General features: G+C 35.0%; 1 protein-coding gene across 3 annotated transcripts in view; it reads right to left on the reverse strand.

Annotated features, from left to right (window-relative positions):
- The window catches only part of Zcwpw2 (zinc finger CW-type and PWWP domain containing 2), a 92,544-nt gene that overhangs the window by 9,745 nt on the left and 61,498 nt on the right, over positions 1–21,301 (reverse strand). For all 3 annotated transcript variants that reach the window (XM_042666567.1, XM_042666568.1, XM_042666569.1), the window contains 3 exons: positions 16,827–16,873; positions 7,748–7,806; positions 5,233–5,300 (listed from right to left, as the gene is read on the reverse strand). In XM_042666567.1, the coding sequence (XP_042522501.1) occupies positions 5,233–5,300; positions 7,748–7,806; positions 16,827–16,873 (174 nt within the window). The remainder of the gene's footprint in view (positions 1–5,232; positions 5,301–7,747; positions 7,807–16,826; positions 16,874–21,301) is intronic.

The raw sequence follows: 21,301 nt of genomic DNA on the forward strand, positions 1-21,301 counted from the left end.
GACTCATTCCAGAAACCAAATATTTCATATATTAACTATTTTCTTCCAAGCTTATATGGCTCCAGAGCAAAAGAGAAAAAAAAACTTTTTAGCATCTGGAACTATAAGGAAATAAGTAGGGCATAAATTCAAGAAGATGGAGAATATGGGATAAGTTTAATGTTTGATGCAAGACTGACTCTAACTTAAGCTATTATAACAATGGCTATTCCTTTGTGAATTATTCTTTGAAGAGTTACTTCCCTGCCCTTTCTCTGACATTCTAAATTCAAAATGGAAGCCAAATCTAATTGATGAAAAGGTAATAAACTTGTGGTATCTGAAGAGAAATCCTAATGTTTTATAAGATTAATATGTTACTGATAAATTATCTCTCTTTAAAATTTCAGAACAGAATATCTGTTGACAGTATCTGAATATGTAAAGCCCCTATTCATGCTTTAGTCTTGTATATCAAATAATATGAAGTATGTAAGTTCCTTTGAGGTTTAATTTGTAGAAAAGTTAGATGACTATCGAAAGAGCTATAGAAAATAGTCTCAGGAGGATGAGGTATATTGGTACTCTAGCCATGAAGAATTTAAAGAAGGATACTATATGTCCTTAATTAGAATACCCTACTCAGCACAGTCTGCTTTCTCTTATTCTTCATTTCTCCCTCTATAAAAGGCATTGTGCACTTGATTTCTCTAAAATGCCTTTTTGAGTATGGTACTCACCCACTATAATTTTCCTGGCTGGCCTTTTTAAATTTTATTTTTGTTAATAATAGTATCAGGGTTTGAACTTAGGGCCTCACACATTCACTGAGATTTTGCTCACAGCTGGAGCACAACCATTTGACCACGCCTCCAGTCAAGCATTTTGCTGCTTAATTGGAGATAGAGTCATATAGAAGTTTCTGTCCAGGCTGGCTTTGAATATCTATCCTATAGATCTCAGCCTTCTGAGTAGCTAGGATAACAGGTGTGAACCACAGATGCCTAGCCTGGGGCTGGTCTTTAAATAAACCTGATTTCCTTTCAACTGACTTTCCTTTTCAAGTACTGGCTTTTAAGCAAAAAGTATCTTGACCTGGGTCTGGTAGTGCTATGAAGAAATGAAAGACATAAGAGGCTTGGATTGAGGGTTCACAGAAATATGGGTAGATATTTTCAAAAATAAAATAAGACCAGTCTTGAAGAGTATGAAAAAAGCCCAACACTATTCTTAGGAAGTGATCTCTTGGAAAGAACCCCGTGGATTAGATAATCTAGCTGTTTAGTTGTCCACTGGAGATGAAGGGATAAGACAATAGGATAGGAAACCTATTATTTGAAAGTCATACTGAATGTAAGACTCACTTCCCTTTGTTTGGGCAACTAGTGAGAAGTCTTCATTCATTACTTCTACCTAATAGATGCCACATGACTGTAGAGGACTTTTTCAATAGTACTGTATCTTGTGTGCACTGGTGATGTTACCAAAATCTGAAATAGTCACTGCTCACTGCTCTAATAAAAACTCAGAGGACAGAAACTGGTGGGAAGAAAGAAATTTATTTAAAGCTGGTTCTGAGGAAAATAAAGACTTTTCTATCTCAAATTTCCCATCTTCTATGGCTCAAAGAGTGTGAAGTGCTTTTATGGAAAACAAGGGGTTACAGTGAGATAGTATGTAGAAAGTCTTTTCTCTGGATTAGGTCTTTCCTTAAAAATGTTGTAGAGATCAAGCTGATCCCTGCTTTATGTTATTCCATATTTTATAGAATGATAGCCTTCAGGATGTACCTTGCCTAAGTGACTCCATTTTATACAACAGCAGTTTGCACCATTTTGTGTGTAAAACTGAGGCAGAATGACTACATCTTATTTATGTAAATAAATGACCACCATCTTTCCAATACAAACTATGAGGCAGACTGATAATTTAATTATGCAAATAAAAGAGTACCACTTATAGACATATTATTTTAAATCAAGAATATATACATGGGTGTATCAAACCCACATGTGAAAAATGAGAACAATAAACTTATCAAGCACATCAGATCATTGAATGACGCAAATCCCCTTAGTTGAAACATATAAGAGAAAGGACACCTAAGACTGGGGTACAGGTCAACCCGTTATCAGACCAGCCAGGTAATGAACTGATTTTATACCAGAGGTTTCAGCTCAGTTTGATCCTCCTGTCATGCTTGTTGTGACATAATCATCAAACCACTGCCTATTCACATCTAGCACCTGGAACCAGCATTGTACCTTCAACTGGCTCTGTGTCTCAAAATCTCCATGACTGGACTATTAGAATCTCATCTAATTGCCTGAGGTAACTGTCTTTATCTGTATTAGATCTCTCAAAGAGAAGTTTTAGTTGACTTCTGGATGAGCCTGTTTACCTGCAGCAATGGTAGTGGAGGATTTAAAATAATCAAGCCATCTTAGAAGCAGTGTAGTTGCTTGCAACCTCTTGCTTGACTGGCATTGGTAGGCAGGCATAGGAAAGGATCTAACAACTGCAGCTCAAATAAGAAATTAACATGAAACTATCATTCTTAATAGTTCCTGTTTCCTTCTTACAAAGCTTTACTACCCTCAGGCCTATCCCAAATTCTGCTAGGAAGAAGTGAGTCCCCAACCTGTCTCAACCTGATATCCCAATTAATGAAATAAGTCATTCTGGACATTTTTGTACACTTTCACATTTACAATTTAAATATGGGTTTGCCTTAGTAAAATTCTGTAATTTCCATGAATGGGGATAAAGTGTCTGTGGAAGAGTCCTCATTTTAGGTGACATGGTAGACAGAGAAATACCAAGTCCCTGGTGCAATTAGGAGCCAAGTCAAGGACAGGATAGGCCAGATGGAACACAGATTTGAAAACCAACGGTTCAAGACAATCTCCTACTAGAGAAACTTAAGTCATATTATGAAAAGGAGACAGCCAACCAATAGGTTCCACAAAACAGGGAATAGCCAACCAAAAGTGGTCTAAAGCAACACTACTTCTGATCATGTCTGTGATCAGCTATACCTCTTTGACTGGTTAGCTATCAACTGTGTCTCTCTTGTACCTACAAATCTTTGCTTTCCCTATTCACTTGTCTTGGTAAATTCTTTCACCAGCTGGTGACCTCCATTCTAAATATTATGACAGACTATTCTTGATTATTAGTAGTGAAAGTAAAGCCAGAGACTTTTGTAATGGATGGTCTTGATGAAAAAGTATGTGCAGGTCAAGGCAGGCAGATTACAATAGATTTCAATGTTATGAAGTTAGCTCAATGAAACCTAGGAAAAGATCACTGTTTAAAAAAGAAAGAACTCAGAAAGGAAAAGGAAGGGAAGAGAAATGGAGGTAATACTAAATAAATCCCTAAGAGGCAGGGGAGAGAGATCCTTGTTTTAAAGGCCTCAGGTACAGATCCTGACTTGGAGGAAATCAGTTCAAGGGCAAACAGCCTTGCCTTTCTACAGGAACATATGATTATGTGAGGCAAAGGGAAGAAGTAAACAAGAATAAACTTCCTGCTCAGCTAGAAAACAGCAGCAGATTACATTTGAAAAGAGATAGATATAAAAGAGTTTCGTTATAATTTCATAGTTTAGGAGAGAGAGTTGTAAAAAGTATTCTGCCATTTGCCTGTGGCTCAGTCCTGCAATCCTAGCTACTCAGGAGCCTGAGATCTGAGGATCACTGTTTGAAGACAGCCCCAGGTAGGAAAGCCCATGAGATTCTTACCTCCAATTAACCATCAAAAAACCAGGAGTAGAGCTGTGGCTCAAGGGGTACAGCGTTAACCTTGAGTACAAAAAAGCTCAGGGATAGCATCCAGGCCCTGAGTTCAAGTCTCAGGACCTACACACACAGAGAAAAAGTAAATATTCCATCCTTCTACAGCCTGTTTCAGTTACTTTGAATGAGACTATAAATGAGTGGCTTATTAGCCAACTTAAATATAATGTCATTGTGACTAACTTCAAGGGAGAAGAATTATGGTACTAAAAACTCTGGGTTTAACTGGCTTTGAACATGACTGCCAAAGCTCTATCTTGCAAATAAGCATTTGCCCAAATTTCAATACTAATGAAAATATAGGAAGAATAAATCAATTTTAAGACATAAAACTTTCTTCCTGCATTTTCATATTTCCCTTATTATGTTATATTACCCACAAGAATCAATTCATTAATTTATTTATATACTATATTATATTATATAGTTATATTTTATATATTTTATTATTAGTTTATTATTATCTATATTATATGTTATTTTTTACATATTATATATTATGTAAAATATAATATATAAAATATGTGATAATTACATAATATATAATTATATATATTATATATATAAAATATGTGATAGATAATTACATAATATATAATTATATAATACATGTCATATATTATATGATTATATTGTGCATATTATATGTAATATATAATTGTATATTATATTCATAATGAGTTGATTAATTCATTAATTTCAGGCTATTACTTTATTTCCTTCTCTTCCTTTGAATTCCAAGTTTGGAATGGAGAAGCCTAGATTTGTGTGAAAAGAGTCGCTGGCATTTCCTCCCATAACTGTTAGTAAAACAGGAAAAAGGAAGTGCCTTGGGCCACAATAATCTACTTCTTAAAACCCCAGAGATCCAACATCCTGGACCTCTTAAGTTAATGGTCATAGATCTCCTTCTGGATCCTACTCTTCACATCAGGGCTGGGCCTTGGGGTTATAAAGACTGATACATTTCCTTCCACTGACAGTACTAAACTGGGAAGGGCAAAGATGATTAAATGCCAGGCACATGCCTTCCCATAAAAAGCAGCCAGGGTACAGTTATCAAACCACTTGAGGAGAGGCCACAAAAGAGAGCCTCAGTTCCTTGGCTTCCTGATCAGATAGTAAAACCACAAGTCCCAACAGCTTTAATGAACTAGTTCCTTAACAGCTAACCTCATCTCTATGGGTGATAACAGGTAATAATCTGTTAACCAGTCCACCATGACCTCAACTGCTACAATCTCACCTCTTAAGATATAATTCTGCTTTGTAGTTCTTTGACTGCACTTGTGGTAGTGTCCTAATCTTAGATGCTGTGTCCTAACCACAGATAATACATCCATTAGTTCTTTGCTTTTGAAAAATGAAACATATGACAAGGTTGGAGAAAATTTAATTCAAGGAAAGAGAAACATAAAGACAGTTTAAAAAGTCTTCAATGTAAGTAACATACCCATGTTTTCCTTTGATAAGGCATCATCAGAGCAAACTTTTTCAATGGAGCACTTTAAAATGGCTTCCCTAGAAAGAAAGTTTGATAGATTTAGTTTCTAAAGATTAATTATATGTAACATAAAGTACATATATAAAATGGTTGTTCACATGTGTTCATTATTCATTGGTAATAGACTAGGAATATAATCTAAGGTTATTTTTCTTGCCTGTCTTATATCATAAGTACTAAGCAGTGAAATAAGCAAAGAGATCTAATATTAATCTTGTAAGAGTCGATCTAAAAGTTGCTTTTGCTGGGTCCTGTGAATTTAAAAGTTCCCAACTTTGTATCTATGACCTTTGATCTGAGCTATTCTCTGTTGCATTCCCTTCGTAATAATCACCCTGTTTGTAAGAGAAAAGAGAAGATTCAGTGATAAACATGGAAGGCAAACTGTTCCTCAAACAAGCAATGTCTTCTTCATATCATTTTAAAGAAAACTGCCAAAAATTCAGGCAACCTTTTTAGTATAATAAGGTAATAATAACCTCTCTGGAATTCCTCCTGGGATAAAGATTGAGCCAGGCCAGACCTGTAGCTTGGGACTATTTTAACTACACATACTTTTCTTACTCTCTGTCCCCAATCTCTTTATTTAACCTGAAGTGAAGATGGCTGGAGATGTACTGAAGTGCTGTCTTTCCATTACTGTCATGTAATAAATTTCCACTCTCTACCCTTCATCCTGTCTCTTTATTTGGCATATGAAGGAGAGTGCCAGACCTAACCTGGGACTCCTGGACTTTAGGGTGTAAGGTTTAAGTTGTTTTAGCTTGAGCCCTGACTAGGTACGAAGTACTGATAATCGACTAAGCACTCTCTACAGGTTTTCTCAGGTAATTTTCATTCAAAACATGTATCAGCTATTTCTTACATTATGTAAAGAAATTAAGGAGTTTACAAAATCAGAAGAAATGGGAAATCTGGCAACCCAGGTAAATGGCTAAGCATGACAGAACCAGTTTAGTCAGACTGCAGTCATGCTTCTCCTACTGTGCCAGAAAATATTTGTGCAACTGGATTTTCTCTAACTAGAAGATCTTAAGAAAATAAGCTGGAAATCTCCATCTTTTAAATAGAGATAATTATGATAATTAGAGATTCTATATCTATTGATGAGGTTACTGGGATGTATAGCCAAGATAAATACTGAAAGTTTTTAAAGATTTATTTTCTGAAAAAATACAAAGAAGGTGTGTGTGTGGGGGGGGGGGTTACTTGGGCTTGAAGTCATAATTTTTTTTTTTTTGCCTGTCTTGGAGCTTCAACTCTGGGCCTAGGCACTATCCCTGAGCTCCTTTTTGCTCAAGGCTAGTCTCTACCACTTGAGCCACAACACCACTTCTGGCTCTTCTGTGATTAACTGGAGATAAGACTCTCAAAGACGGGCTGGGAAGGTGGCTCAGTGATAGAGCCCTTGCCTTGCATGCATGAGGCCCTGGGTTCGATTCCTCAGCACCACATAAGCAAAAAGAAAAAAGCCAGAAGTGACGCTGTGGCTCAAGTGGTAGAGCGCTAGCCTTGAGCTGAAGAGCTGAGGGACAGCACCCAGGCCCAGCGCCCCACGACCGGACCCCCCCCCCCCAAAAAAAAGAATCTCAAAGACTTTCTTGTCCAAGCTGGCTTTGATCCATGGTCCTCACATCTCAGCCTCCTCAGTAGCTAGGATTATGGGCATGAGCCAACGGCATCCAGCTTAATTCAGGATCTTGGGCTCTTGTTTAGCTATTTTTGTTCACAGCATGGTCTCTACCATTTGAGCCATGCCTCTATGTACAGCTTTTTCTTTGTCAGTTGTAGATAAGAATCTCACTGTTTTTTCTTGCAAGACTGGCTTCAAACTGATACCTTCATATCTCAGCCCTCTGAGTAGTTAGCATTATAGGTATGAGCCACTGACACCCAACTTTCATACTTCTAAGACTAACACTTTTATTCATTTTATTTTTTACTTGGTAGTAGTAGGGATTGAACTCAGGCCCAACTACTCTACTGCTAAGATATGCCTCTACTCATTTTTTGACTGGTTATGTTTGAGATAGATCTTCCTGGTGTGTGACTGGGCCACAATCTGTCTATTTTAGGCTAAACCTTGCAGCTAGGGCGACATACCTGCAACCACCACACCCAGCTTCTTTTCCTTAAGAAGGAATCTTTTAAACTTTTCTGCCTTATCTGGCCTAGAACTGCAATCATCCCAGTTTCAGCTCCTATGCATCTCATGTGAAAGGCACAAGCCACTGTGCCCAGCTACTGATTGAAAAATAGTCTCACGTGTATGCCAAGTCTGGCTTTAATCCATGAACCTATCTGAGCCTCCCAAATAGAATTACATGTGTGAGCTACTTGGCTCTCTTAGAAATTTTGAACACTTTTTCCTAATGAAACAACATTGGGAATATGAAGAAATACATAATAATTGAGTATATTCTGTACATTTCAATTATTATATATTTAATTTTATGAGGTCTACCTTTTATTTTTTCTAAATTTGGGCTTTTTCTTTTTAATATTACTTTTGGAAACATGTATCTATAAAAGAAGAACAAAAATCAAGTTAGTTCATATGGAATTAATTATATCTGCTAAGTATAACATGCTCTATATCACAAGTATAATAGGCCTTGTAAAATCATAGTCCTATAAAATTCAGACAATTTAGCTGAAGAACAACTGGTTCACACTTATAAGCTTTACCAAAAAATTCTCATAATCTAGTCACTGAAACTGTACCAATCTCCTCAGATTCCAGGAATGCTATATGGTCTGATATGGACACACATCTTCTATATTATGTAACATCTTTCCTTATTCACCTTCACAAACACATAAAAATACAGAATAAAATGACTTTAAGTTTTATACCCTTTCAGGAATTAAAAACATTATATCACAGAAGCATGTAACGATATATCCAATGAATGCAAAGAGAACTAGATGGTCAGTAACGTGGAAGAAAGATCAGGCAATACAACACCACCAGGGAAAGAAGTGTTGTTGTTGCTGTCTGGATTTTAGCAGTATCATTTTTTATTTAGACATTGGAGGGAATTCATAAAATTTCCTCTGAACCTTTAGGCCAGACTTCAAAGCAATTTTCTCTTCAAAATGCTTGTTAACTTCTTTATTTCTTTTCTTTCTTTTTTCTTTTTTTTGGGTCTGGTCATGGGGCCTGAACTCTGGGCCTGGGCGCTGTCCCTCAGCTCTTCAGCTCAAGGCTAGCGCTCTACCACTTGAGCCACAGCACCACTTTTGGCTTTTTTCTTTTTGTTTATGTGGTGCTGAGGAATCGAACCCAGGGCCTCATGCATGCAAGGCAAGCGCTCTACCACTGAGCCACCTTCCCAGCCCTAATTTCTTTATTTCTTGTATTTTCTTTTTAACCTATCTGTATAATTCTGTTTCTTGGTTCATTTGTCTAGTTCACTCTGTCTCCTTGATCTTGATTATACTGATATTAAACCAACCGGTAGAAACAACTTTTTAAGATATACAAATTATTGAGCAGCTAGAAATACTATACTTATTGAAAATGTAAAGGCTTGAATTTAATAAGATTCAAAGAATGATTAAATATCTAAAATGCTTTAATGATTTCTCAAGAGAGGTTTGAGACATTCAGGGATTCATAGTACAATAATTATAATTCTATAGACCAATTAGTTTATTTTCACATCATTACACTCAAGGTAACTAAATCTCTTTCTGTGTATTTGCACATTGTAAAAAAAAAGTATATCATTGTATAAATCATTCATCTTTATTTCCCAAAACAATGTAGAGCTATTTTTTCAAGTTGCCAGAACTGGAGCTTGAATTCATGACTTAGGCACTGTCCCTGAACTTTCATGCCCAAGGCTAACACGCTACCCCTTGAGCAACACTTTCAGCATTTTTTTTTCTTTTGTTGTTATTTGGAGTTAAGAGTGTCATGCGCTTTCCTGCATAGGCTAGCTTTGAATACAGTCCTCAGATCTCAGTCTCCTAAGTAGCTAGGATTATAGGCACATGCCACTGGCACCCCCCTTCTGTGTCATTTTTAAGAACCAGCTTAAATTATCTTTACTTTTGACTATGAAGTAAAATTGTAATGAGAAATATATGAGTAATGTAACAAAGTGAAAACTAATCATTGGTAGATTGATGTTGTGCACAATAAATTCATTTTCTACTTTGTTAAATACTCCACAGTAACCTAAGCAAATTAGTCAATATTTGCCAAAATGCTCTGTGTTCTGCTCCAAACCTTTAACAAAGTTTGACAAAAAGGAGCAAGATTCAGCATGGCAAAATTGAATGCCAACCCTTATCAATTCTGTTAAGTCACTTGACCACTCTAATATCTAGAAAGAATCTGACACAAATTAAATACTTTAAAAATGCAGCTGAAAAGGCCACTCTGCATTTCAGGGTCTTCTTCTGTAAAAATAATTCTTTTTTAATTTTATTTTTTTCTTCATATATTTTATTGTTATTATAAAGGTGATGTACAAAAGGGTTACAGTTATATGTCAGATAAAGAGTACATTTCTTTTTGAACAATGTCACAACTTATTTACATTTGTTTCCAATTTAGTTTGTAATTATTTAACACTGGGCCATGAGCTCATTTTTTTTCTTTATAGTATATAACTGAGAGAACTTAGCCTTTTAGTATGGTTGATCTTCAGGTATGCTAGTTTCCAAACCAGCATTTTTATAATAAATTATCACAAAACTGATAAGGTGATAGAAATGTAACACCTTATAGTTCTGTTGGCTATGTTCTATGAGGATAATTATTACATTGAGGGCCTACCTAATCCCATATTATATGATCACAATATTCTTGCTGCAGTTTCATCCACAAATACCTTTATTTCAAATGAAGTGACAGTCTTAGGCTCTGAGCAGACTTTTTTTTGGGGGGATGGGATGGAGACTACTAACTCACTATATGTATGTAGATACTGTAATTCTTACCTATCATATCCTTTCCAGTTCGTTTCCCATGATTGCATAGACAATTCTCTTGTCTAGCCCAGTGTCATCCACAAAACAAAACAAAACAAAAAACAAAAAAACACAGTATGACTCAGTGGTCTACACCTGAGAGCATGTTTGAAATGTAAATTCTTGTGCACACTAGGTTTGCTGAATCAGAAACTCCAGAATAAGACCTTGGTCTGTGTGTTTAAATAAACTTCTCAGGTAACTCTTAAGCAAACTAAAGTTTATGAAGCATTGTTCTGGTACTTTCACATCCAACAAATATAACAGGCTATAAATGCCATTTATTTTAGCCATCAGATTATTAATTCTTCTCCTGATAGAAGGATGAAATGTGGAAGCATATATGTATAGAAAGTACCTGAAAAGAAAAATATTCCTATAATAATAATTAAGACCATTGACTAGAAATGCCTTTAAGTTAAAAACACAGACATTATGTTCATATCAGATTTATATGCTCTGACTTGATGCTGTACTGTATATTTCTCAGCTTTGATGACAGAAGGATAAAACATCATAATGTATATTCAAGCTGTGAGCTGACACATAGGAGAGTCCTTTCCCTAAAAATAGAAGTTGGTCACCAGGTCATCTTGAACAAAAGGCATGAAAGATTTTAACACCTCCAATTGTGGCTGAAGATAGGAGTAACAGGAAACTTCAAGGAGCTCTAATATAGTAAAGAAGTGCTTCACTTTCAGGTACTTTACTTATAATGAAAAGGTAGATTAGTAAAGACCCAAGGCCCCTGGACAGTATGTTGGTCTAGCAAGCAGAAATCAGTTGCAAAACACACATTGTTTTGACTATTGCTTCTGTCCCTATCTAGCTTCTTCTAGTTACAATAACCTTTCCACTATCTTGGGGAGAGGATTTGTAAAAGGGATCAGATTAGAAATTAACAACCAATCAAGTGTTGGGAACTGACCAATACAAAGTCACCTTCCTAAATACCTAATCATAAAAAGGACAAGCAATCAGAGCACAGCCCTAGACTCAAGCCACAGAGTGCACAAGGCTGCACACACACACACACTCACGCACGCACGCACGCACGCACACACACAGCAGCTATGGTTTTCGAATGAGATACTTCTCTTCTTAGTAAATTTCTCTGCACTCATCTTCTCTCATCAGTGGACTTTATTGCTGAATTCCTGAAATAAGAATCTAAGAAGGCTATAGCTGCATAGCCTTCAGTGTAGCTGCAACATTGGCAGGCATTGTTTGCTGCTGAGTTGCAACACTAAGCAGGCAATGCCTGTTATACAGCTGCAAACCTATGTCTCTGTCAGCTACAGAACCAGGAAGGTCAGGATGCCATAAGGGTTTTGTAAGCTCTGCACAACACAAACAGCAGAATAAATGTGTCTCAATAGTATGAAAGTCTTCATGATCTTTGAATATCTATACCTAGGATAAAACTTAGAAATTCAGGTTCCTTTCCTTTTTCTTCTGGGCAATTTTTATTCTCATTATTTTAATTTTAATTTATTATTATTATCCGTAAGTAGTTGTACAGAAGAGTTGCAATTTAACAAAGTAGCTTATAAATACAATATATCGTCATCAATGTCATCTCTTTCAGCATTCTCATCCATTCCTCCCCTAAACACCATTTCCCTCACTCTTAAATTTTATCAGCTATAAATCAAACTACCATCTTCATTTTGCCCCTCTTCTCCCCTTTAGTCACCTACCCCTTTCCCAAGTATCTGCTTCCAGGTATTTTATTTTGCTGAGCTTGGATTTTGGCTTTCAAAAAACTGCATTATTTGTGATTTCCCTTAAATCCCAAATTCAAACTCTTTTACAGAGCTATCGTAATTAAAAATCCAGCTTGGTACTGGCACAAAAACAGCCTGAAGATCAATGGAACAGAATAGACGACACAGAAATAAACCCACAGACCTGCAACCATTTAATATTCAATAAGGGAGCCCAAAACTTAGGCTGGAAGAAAGATTATCTCTTCAATAAATTGTGTTGGCAAAACTAGATATCCACATACAGATAACTGAAACTAGATTCTTATATATCACCTTGCACTAGCATCAATCCAAAATGAATTAAAGACCCTAATGTAAGATCTGAAACCATGAAATTATTACAGGAAAGAGTAGGGCTCCTGGGTGGGCATAGGTAGAAACTTTCTGAATAAAGATCCAGAAGTACAGCAAATCAAAGAGAAAAAGACTTGATAAATGGGACTGCATCAAAAAAGTTTCTGCATGGCAAAGAACATAGGCAGCAAGCTAAAAATACAGCCTACAGAATGGGAGAAGGTTTTTGCCATCAGACAATGGCCTAATATCCAGAATATAGAGAGAACTTAAAACATTAAACTCTCAAAAAAACTTCCTTTTTTAACACAATATATTTCACTGTTAGCTATCCAGACAAATGAAGGGTGTTAAATAAAATGTATGGAAAGCCAGGTGCTGGTGGCTCATGTCTGTAATCTACTGAGGAGGCCGAGATGTGAGGATCATGGTTCAGAGCTAGCACAGACAGAAAAGTCCCTGTGAGATTTTTATCTCCAATTAACCACTCAAAAATCAGAAATGGCACAATGACTCAAAATTGTGCTCAAATGAGCACAAAGAGGCTCAGAGATGGTGCTTAGGCTGGGAGTTCAAGCCCCACAACTGACAAAATAAATAAATGAAGAAAGAGAAAGAAAGGAAGGAAGGAAGGAAGGAAAGAAGGAAGGGAGGGAGGAAGGAAGGAAGGAAGGAAGGAAGGAAGGAAGGAAGGAAGGAAGGAAGGAAGGAAGGAAGGAAGGAAGGAAGGAAGGAAGGAAGGGAGGGAGGCCACTGTTATGGAGGCTCCTTCAACAAACCAGGATAGAGTCGCTTTTTCTAGGTGCCAAATAACTACACTGAACTTAGAACAGGCTAGTTTTCTCAGAAGTAGAAGGCTTACCATGATCTAGCTAGAATGGGCCTATGATGCATCCATAAGTAAATACATTGGTGATATACAACTGTTTACTAATGGATTAACTGAAGTATAGTATAGACTCCATGGAGAGCTCAAATAGTATAATCTTGTAGAAGGATAAGGTCAAAGCCCAACAAAACCAACGCCAGGAAATGGGTACATCTAAGTAGGGGAATAAGAAGGGAAGAGGGGAGAAGGTGGGAATGTATTCAAGAATTCATCGTATATATCACAACACTAAGAAAAGTAAGGGAAAGGGGTGGAGAATGTTGAAGGGGTGACACTGATCAACATGCATGGTATTAATAAACTGCTTTGTTACACAGCACCTTCTTTGTACAACTACTTACAGATGATTTAAAAAGTAAATAGCAATAATAAAAGACTTACCACAACCAATCTAAAGGGGTCCAGTTAACCTGAGCCAGCATGCGAAAGAAACTATCTCTATTGTAACCCACACTAGGAAAACAGCTGTAAATAGTCTGATATTAAGCAATCTGCCTTTTATATTAAGCTATCTCTATATTGCTGGGGCTGCTTTCAAAAGTTGATATGATCATTCTGTTATATCCTACTGACTGATTTATGAATGGCTAATAAAACCAATTAGATCTTTAAATTCAATTTATTGAAATTTTATTCTTTGACAACTGAAAGAAAACTAATCTAACAGTACAGAAAATGCAAAACTTGTGATGGAAAATCTCAATGATTACATCTGAAAAACACTTTAGTTTACAAAAAAAATTTTGGTTTCCAAAAGGAAACTAAATGAATTTTAAACCCAACTGTGACTTTTCTGAAGGGTTCACTGCTTTCTAGTATTTTCTGAGCTTTCTCTCTGCCTAGGATTAGAAACCAACAGTAAGGATCTGATGGGATATTTATCTTTGGGGAAATACGCATATAAAGCTAAGTAAATTAAGTGACTTGAAGTACATAAATTCCATATTAATAATTGCGAGCTTAGTAATTAACAGGAACATCTAGATATTCAGTCATAAATTGTAAACAACTTCTACTAACCAAGCTAATGAAAATTTTCTGCTTGCTATGAAGAATTTGTTAATAACTCTAGAGAAAATTTTTTCATCATAAGGTATAATACTCTAAATTGTTTGTTCATAAATGTATAAATTAAGAGAGTAATCATAAATTTTTATCTTTTAAATGGCATTAACTAAATTATTGACACTAATAAGCATTAGGAAAAAGATATAGCCACATAATTTCTATATGTAAGACAGACAGACAGAATAAACTGAAAAAGAAGTCCTTTTCTAATTTGAAATTATACCTGGTAAATAAAGAAAAAAAAGAAAAGTGAAGAGAGTCAAAGAGACTAGAAAAATTATAGAATCTCCAAAATGAGTTATTGAACAAGTATGAATCAATGACTTTAAATTCATTAATATGTCTGTATTTAGTTGTAATGTATAGATATTTTCTTGTACTATGTGAATTGTAATTATCATTAGCTAAAAAACCTCACTCTTTTGCAGGGCAAAATTATCCAGAAATTTTAAATAGTTTTATTTTTCAAATATTTAAAAATGATCTTCAAATAGTTATACAAAGGGGTTTCAATTTATTATGTCTATTTGTGTGTACAATGAATGAGTTTTGATGAATCTTCCCTTCTCCAATCTATCCCATCCACACTCATTCTTAAAATTTCCTAGTCCATAAACAAATTCTAAAAGTAATTTTAAAAAACATAAAACAATGTGGAAAATATTTGTGATTATGAAAACTGTAAGTATATTATAATTATAATTATCAACAATTATAACTATAAAACTAAACACATAATAGAAAAATGGCTGTAAATAAATACATCAACTTAATAAAAAAATTTTAACCTTTAATTAAGATGGTAACTTCCCAATGATTCTAAAATTCTGTCTTCCAGGGGTAATACCTGATAATTGAGAGAAGAAAGATGAAAGTTTGAGACCAGACTGGGAAGACAGTGAGTGAGACCCTGACTCAATAAATAAGCCAGGTATGTTGACATGTGCCTGACCTCCAAATTATAAGAGATACTTTAGGTAGGATGATAACTGTCTGAGAAGAGTCCCAGGCCTAAAGACCCTACTTGAAAAATAGCTAAAGCAACAACGTGTGGGGATGTGACTGAAGTGCAAGGCAGAGAGTTCAAATTCCAGCACTCACACACACTTGTGTGAGTGTATGTGTGTGTATGTATTAGATAACAAAACTATGGTATCTATGATGCTGGTTACTTTGGATAGGATACACAGTCTCATGGACTTTCCTGTCTTAAATCTCTATCCTTCAGATCTCAGCCTCGTGAGTAGTTAGCTTTAAGGCCACTAGTACCAATCTGAAACAGTCTGGTTTTCAAAGGACTTATAACACACACACACACACACACACACACACACACACACACACACACACACACACACAAATACAAAATGATGCCCATCCAATTTCCCAGTCATCTCTAGATTCATGCCTAATCACCTTTGTTGAAACTCCCTAGGGTCTACCCTGTTCCAATTCCACCAGTCAGCACAGGAAATCCTACCATCATCTTTCCTTTACACCATAATTCATTTTATTGTGAACAAACTGGAAGAACTTGTTCTATGTATGTTTTTCAGTAGCGTCCCATAAAAGCATGGCCACTTGAGAACATCAAGGTTCATGCTATATAAATCATATTTTTGACAGTAAGTAAGCATTTCTTCACATATTCAGAATATATTCAATTTTTAAAAAGAGAAATAGTTCAGAAATTCTACTGAGTTTATAACTTTTCATGAAAAAGTCTGTGTTCAAAAAATTGGTTGAGGGGCTGAGAAGGTGGCTCAGTGGTAGAGCGCTTGCCTTGCATGCATGAGGCCCTGGGTTCGATTCCTTAGCACCACATAAGCAAAAACAAAAAAGCCGGAAGTGGCACTATAGCTCAAGTGGTAGAGTGCTAGCCTTGAGCTGAAGAGCTGAGGGACAGCGCCCAGGCCAAAGTTCAGGCCTCACGACCGGACCCCCTCCAAAAAAAAAATTGGTTGAAATGCCCGATGGTAATGACATATCTATATTCCCAGCACTTGGATAGCAGAAGTATAGCAAGTTCAGGCCAATCTGAACTACATGGTGAGAACTTGTAACCAAATAAGACAAAAATAAAAGAAAACAAAAATTTCAAATGAGTGATACAATACCCATACTAAGCTATAAACTCCAATTATTTAAAACTTCCATAAGATAATCTGTAAATACTATAGCAATTTAAAGTAGAAGAAAAAACACTTTAGTATATGAGTATGCATAAGAAACATTTTTGCATATGAGTATGTATATGAGATATAAAATAAACAATTATTTAAAGGAAAGTAATTGTTCACTTGTCCTCTTATTTCTACTGTTCTATTTCCCAATTCTGAAACACTGATACAAGTAATCATAAATGTTGGTTTTGTAGAGTCAGTCTAAGAAAACAAATATATGTTCAACTAACATTTGGAAGAAAAAATAGATTATTTGTCATATTGTTTTTAAATAATTTTATTTTCTTTGTAAAATAGCATCACACAAATAGAATTTGAAGTTCATTTATTAATTTTTTTAAAAAAACATGATCTTACCCTTTTCTTGGCCATCATAGCAACTTTGCTATCTGCTTTGGATTTACCTACAAAATAATCAAATAAAAGACATTTCAAAAGTGTCTGTAATCCCACTCAAATGAAGGCATAATTAAACAATTACTACAGTACTTTGTTTCCAGTGGTCCTTTAAGTGAAAATTCTAAAATATTTAGTATACTGAAGTTGAATAGAGCTAACCAATCCAAAGTAATAATAGCTGGAATTGATACCTGTGTTTGAAAACCTTCCTCTAACTTTCATTGCTTAGTTGCACTTCCTTAAGATAGCATCTATTATGCCTGATTGCTAGGCTCTTGTCAGCTTGCAATGTTCTTGAATATATTGTGTCAGGAATTAAATCCAGGATATTATGACATGCACATCTATTATATGCAGGATTTTGAATAAGAACTTGGAGGGAGGGGTAATGAACTGGGGCTTTGTGGTTGTTAGTCAGACACTCTCCTACTTGAGCCATGACACTAATACATTTGGCTCAATAATTAATTAATTAATTTTATTTGCACTGGTCCTGGGGCTAGACCTCTGGACCTGGACACTGCCGCTGAACCTTTGTGTTCAAGGCTATCACTCTACCAGTTTAACCACACCTCCTCTTCTGGCTTTTTGTGGTTAACTGAGGATAAGAATGTCACAGACTTTTGTAACCAGGTTGGCTTCCTATGATTGATCTTCAGATATCAGCCCCAGACTAGATAGGATTACAAGCATGAGCTTTTCCAGGAGTGATCACCCCTTTTATCTAGAAACCTCATCTAGAGGATGTACTTTTGTTTTGTATTAACAAAACTACTCCTGCTTAAGTCTCCTGGGTGATCATCCTTACATACTTACTCTGATATGACAAGAACTTTCTAGCTCCTGGACCCAATGACTTATTTTAGCAAGCCAAGTCAGGAGAGTTGAGTAAAACCCATTTCAAAAGCAAAACCAAGGACCCAACTAAAACTCCCCATGATAAGATTAACTATAAAAGCAAGTAAGCATGAAGAAAAAAAAAAACTGTAGATTACTAATATCAGAAAATAAAGAGGAGTCACTGTTACACATACCATAGGCTTTAAAAGGATGATAAAATATACTATGCACTATGCCCATAAATTTGATAATCTATATGAAATCATCAGTTTTGAAGTATATAATCTTCCAACACTCACAAGAAGAACTAGGCAATGTGAATAGGACTAAATCTACTAAAGAAATTGAGTCAATAATCTTCTAAACTAAACCTCCAGGCCCAGATTGGTTCCACCAAACATTTAACAATATAATTATACCAATTCTATAAAAACTCTTCCAAAAGATAGAAGCAGAAGAAATATTTACTACTTCACTTAGCAAGACCAGCACTTCCCTAGCACATAAACAGATATACATAACAAGAAAATAAAAGCTTAGATGAATAAATATAAACAGAGATGTAAAATTTGTTAATAAAAGGCAATGTTAGCAAATGAAATCCAATAATATAGAAAGAAAATTCTATACAATGAAAAAGTGAGACTTAACCAAGGATGTAAGATGTTTCAACAACTGAAAATAGATTAAAATAATTTTTCCCATAAGCAGACTAAAGAGAAAAACAAAACACCTGACCCTACTAAGAGAAGACTGGCAAAAATCCAACACTTACTCATAATTTAAAAAAAAAAAAAAACTCGGCAAACTAAAAGAGAAATAGGAACTTACTCAATTTTATCACGAATATTTCAAAACAATCTAAAGTTAACATATTTAACTGCCCTTCTAAACCACCCTTTCCAAAGATGCTGGAATTTATAACTATTGTTATAAAAAATAAAAATATAAAGTTTGGAAGGAATAAATAAAAGTTGTGTTTGTTCACAGAATACATGATTACTTATGTAGAAAATCCAAAAATATTAATGAAAAAGAAAACTCCTGAAACTAGTTAGAAGAAAATTGAGGGAAACAAGGTAAACATACAAAAGTCCATAACTATTCTCTTACCATAAATGCTCAAGTGAATTTGATGATAAAATACAGTATTACTTACTTTAATTCTGCCAAACATGATATACCTAGAAATGAATCTAACAGACCATGTTTAAACTCTAAAGGAAAACTATAAATCTCCAAAGAGACAGGTTAAAATATAAATAATAATAAATGTGGATAGATTTTATGTTCATGGCTAGGAAGATTCACTCATTTCAGGATGTTAATTCTCCCCAAATTGATCTATAGATATAACACAATCCCAATTAAAATTTCAGCAGGTTATTCTGAGGAAATCTTCAAACTGATTCTGAAGTTTAAATAAAGAGGAGAAAGACTTGTAACAACTCTGTGTTGAAAAAAAGTTGGAAAACTGACTGCCCCAATTTAGACTTACAATAAAGCTCAAGTAATCAAAACAATGTGGTATTGTGAAAGAATAGACAAATTGATTAATGACACAGGATAGAGAGCTCAGCAATAAACCAACATAAATATACTTAACAGATCTTTGATAATACAGCAAAGACAATGACAATGGTTCTTTAAAAATAGATACTTACATGCAAAAAATGAAAATATAGACCTTACAAAAATTAATTCAAAATAGATTATAACCTTAAACATAAAATATAAAACTACTTAAAATAAAATTTAAAAAAATTTAAAAAAAAAAAAATTTAAAAAAAAAAATTTAAAAAAAAAAAAAAAAATATAAAACTACTTAAATTCTAGAAGTAAGTGCTATAGTTTGAAAGTGAATTTCCTTTAAAGGTTTTTGTTCCCGGGTAGAGCTTTTGGGAGACTGGAGCCTTTGGCATGTGAGACTTTATGGGAGATCTTCAAGTAACTAGAGTCATAGCATCAGAGAGCTTTGTGGACCCTATCTCCTTCCTTTTCAGCTTTGCTTAGTTTTCAGAAAATAAAATGAGTATTTCTGTATGATCAAAAGCTTTTAAGTACCAGTAGAAGAGTTACTAAGTTGGAGCCATGGTTAGTTAATACCACAAAAACTAAATCAAGTGGACAAAGCTTTGTGATTTATTATAATCTGATTAAGTAAATCAGATTAAGTTATAATCTCATTATGTTTTATTATAAATCACTTAATAATGCTGTACATTTTAACAATGAAAGAGTTGTATTAAACAATAATGTGTAAATTCATGCAGAATCAAAAGAATATGGATAATATTAGAACAATTATTTCTAGATTGGAATAAAAATCTAATAGGTGAACAAAATCCTCAAAATGGCTGTGATGAAATGTGAATGCTTTTAATGTACTTAATTTATTTGTGAAATGTCTACATAATGGCCTCAAAAACTACCTTTGAAAATATGGTGAGAAACTGATTACTATATCAGACCCTACACTGGGTGTCAAGCAGATGCAAGAACGAATACAGCTATTTTATAAACAGTGAAGAGACTGATCATATTTTGACAAAGATATAATTAGTGGGAATCTGGTCATGTCTCACTACTTTGGAGCCCTCAAGACAAAAAGAAAGTACTTAGAGCACAGCTCTCAACAATAAAATGAATTACATCAAATTCTATGATTTTAGCAAGAAAATGAACTACTATAGTAGCAATCAGAAAATAACTATTCTCCAAGAACTCTGGAAAGGGATGGAAAGGACACGAGATACAATAGTTCCCACACAAAATAGAGAATACATAGTTCATAATCGTTAATAAAGCAAGACTACGGCTAGTGGAAAGCAGACCCAAGCCAGGAGCTAGTGACTCATGCTTACATACTAACTAATTAAGAGGCTGAGATCTGAGAACTGTGATTCAAAGCCAGCTGAGACAGAAAAGTCCATGAAACTCTTGACTCCAATTCACCAGCAAATAAGCCATAACTGGGTGAACAAATGGCTGGCACAGATGTGGGGGCAAACAGAGATCTAATATACTTTTGGGAATGGAGGTTGATGTAACTACTCTGGAAAACAGTTTGGAAATTTCTCAAAAAAAATTAACAACTACCCTATGATCCAGCAATGTCACTCTTGGGCCTTTATCCATGAGATTTCAAATCAGGGGACACTAAAGCCATTTGCACAACTATGATCACTGCTACACTATTCACCATAGACATAGTATGGAAAGAACCCGATTCCCCTCAGTGGATGAAATGATTGAGAAAATGTGGCCTATATACACAATGGAATTTTACTCATCCGTTAGAATTATATACATCATTTGCAAAAAAAAAAAATGGATCTGGAAGAAATTAAGTATATCAGCCCAGAGAGGCAAAGGAAATATATTTTCTCTCATCTGTGGAAGCTAAATGTAATTTATAAATGTACAAGTAAACACATACCACATTGTATATGATAATATTAAAACATAATTAAAAAAATAAAGACATTAGGACTGGAGGAAGATGGCAGAGGAGAAGCTGGAGGCTAAACAAGCTCTCACATAGAAAGCAGTTTAGTGTTCCAGTGAACAGTCCTAGGCTAGAAAATCACACC

This window comes from Dipodomys spectabilis, unplaced genomic scaffold, assembly GCF_019054845.1.
Source record: "Dipodomys spectabilis isolate Male_0828 unplaced genomic scaffold, ASM1905484v1 ptg000365l, whole genome shotgun sequence".
NCBI lineage: Eukaryota > Metazoa > Chordata > Mammalia > Rodentia > Heteromyidae > Dipodomys > Dipodomys spectabilis.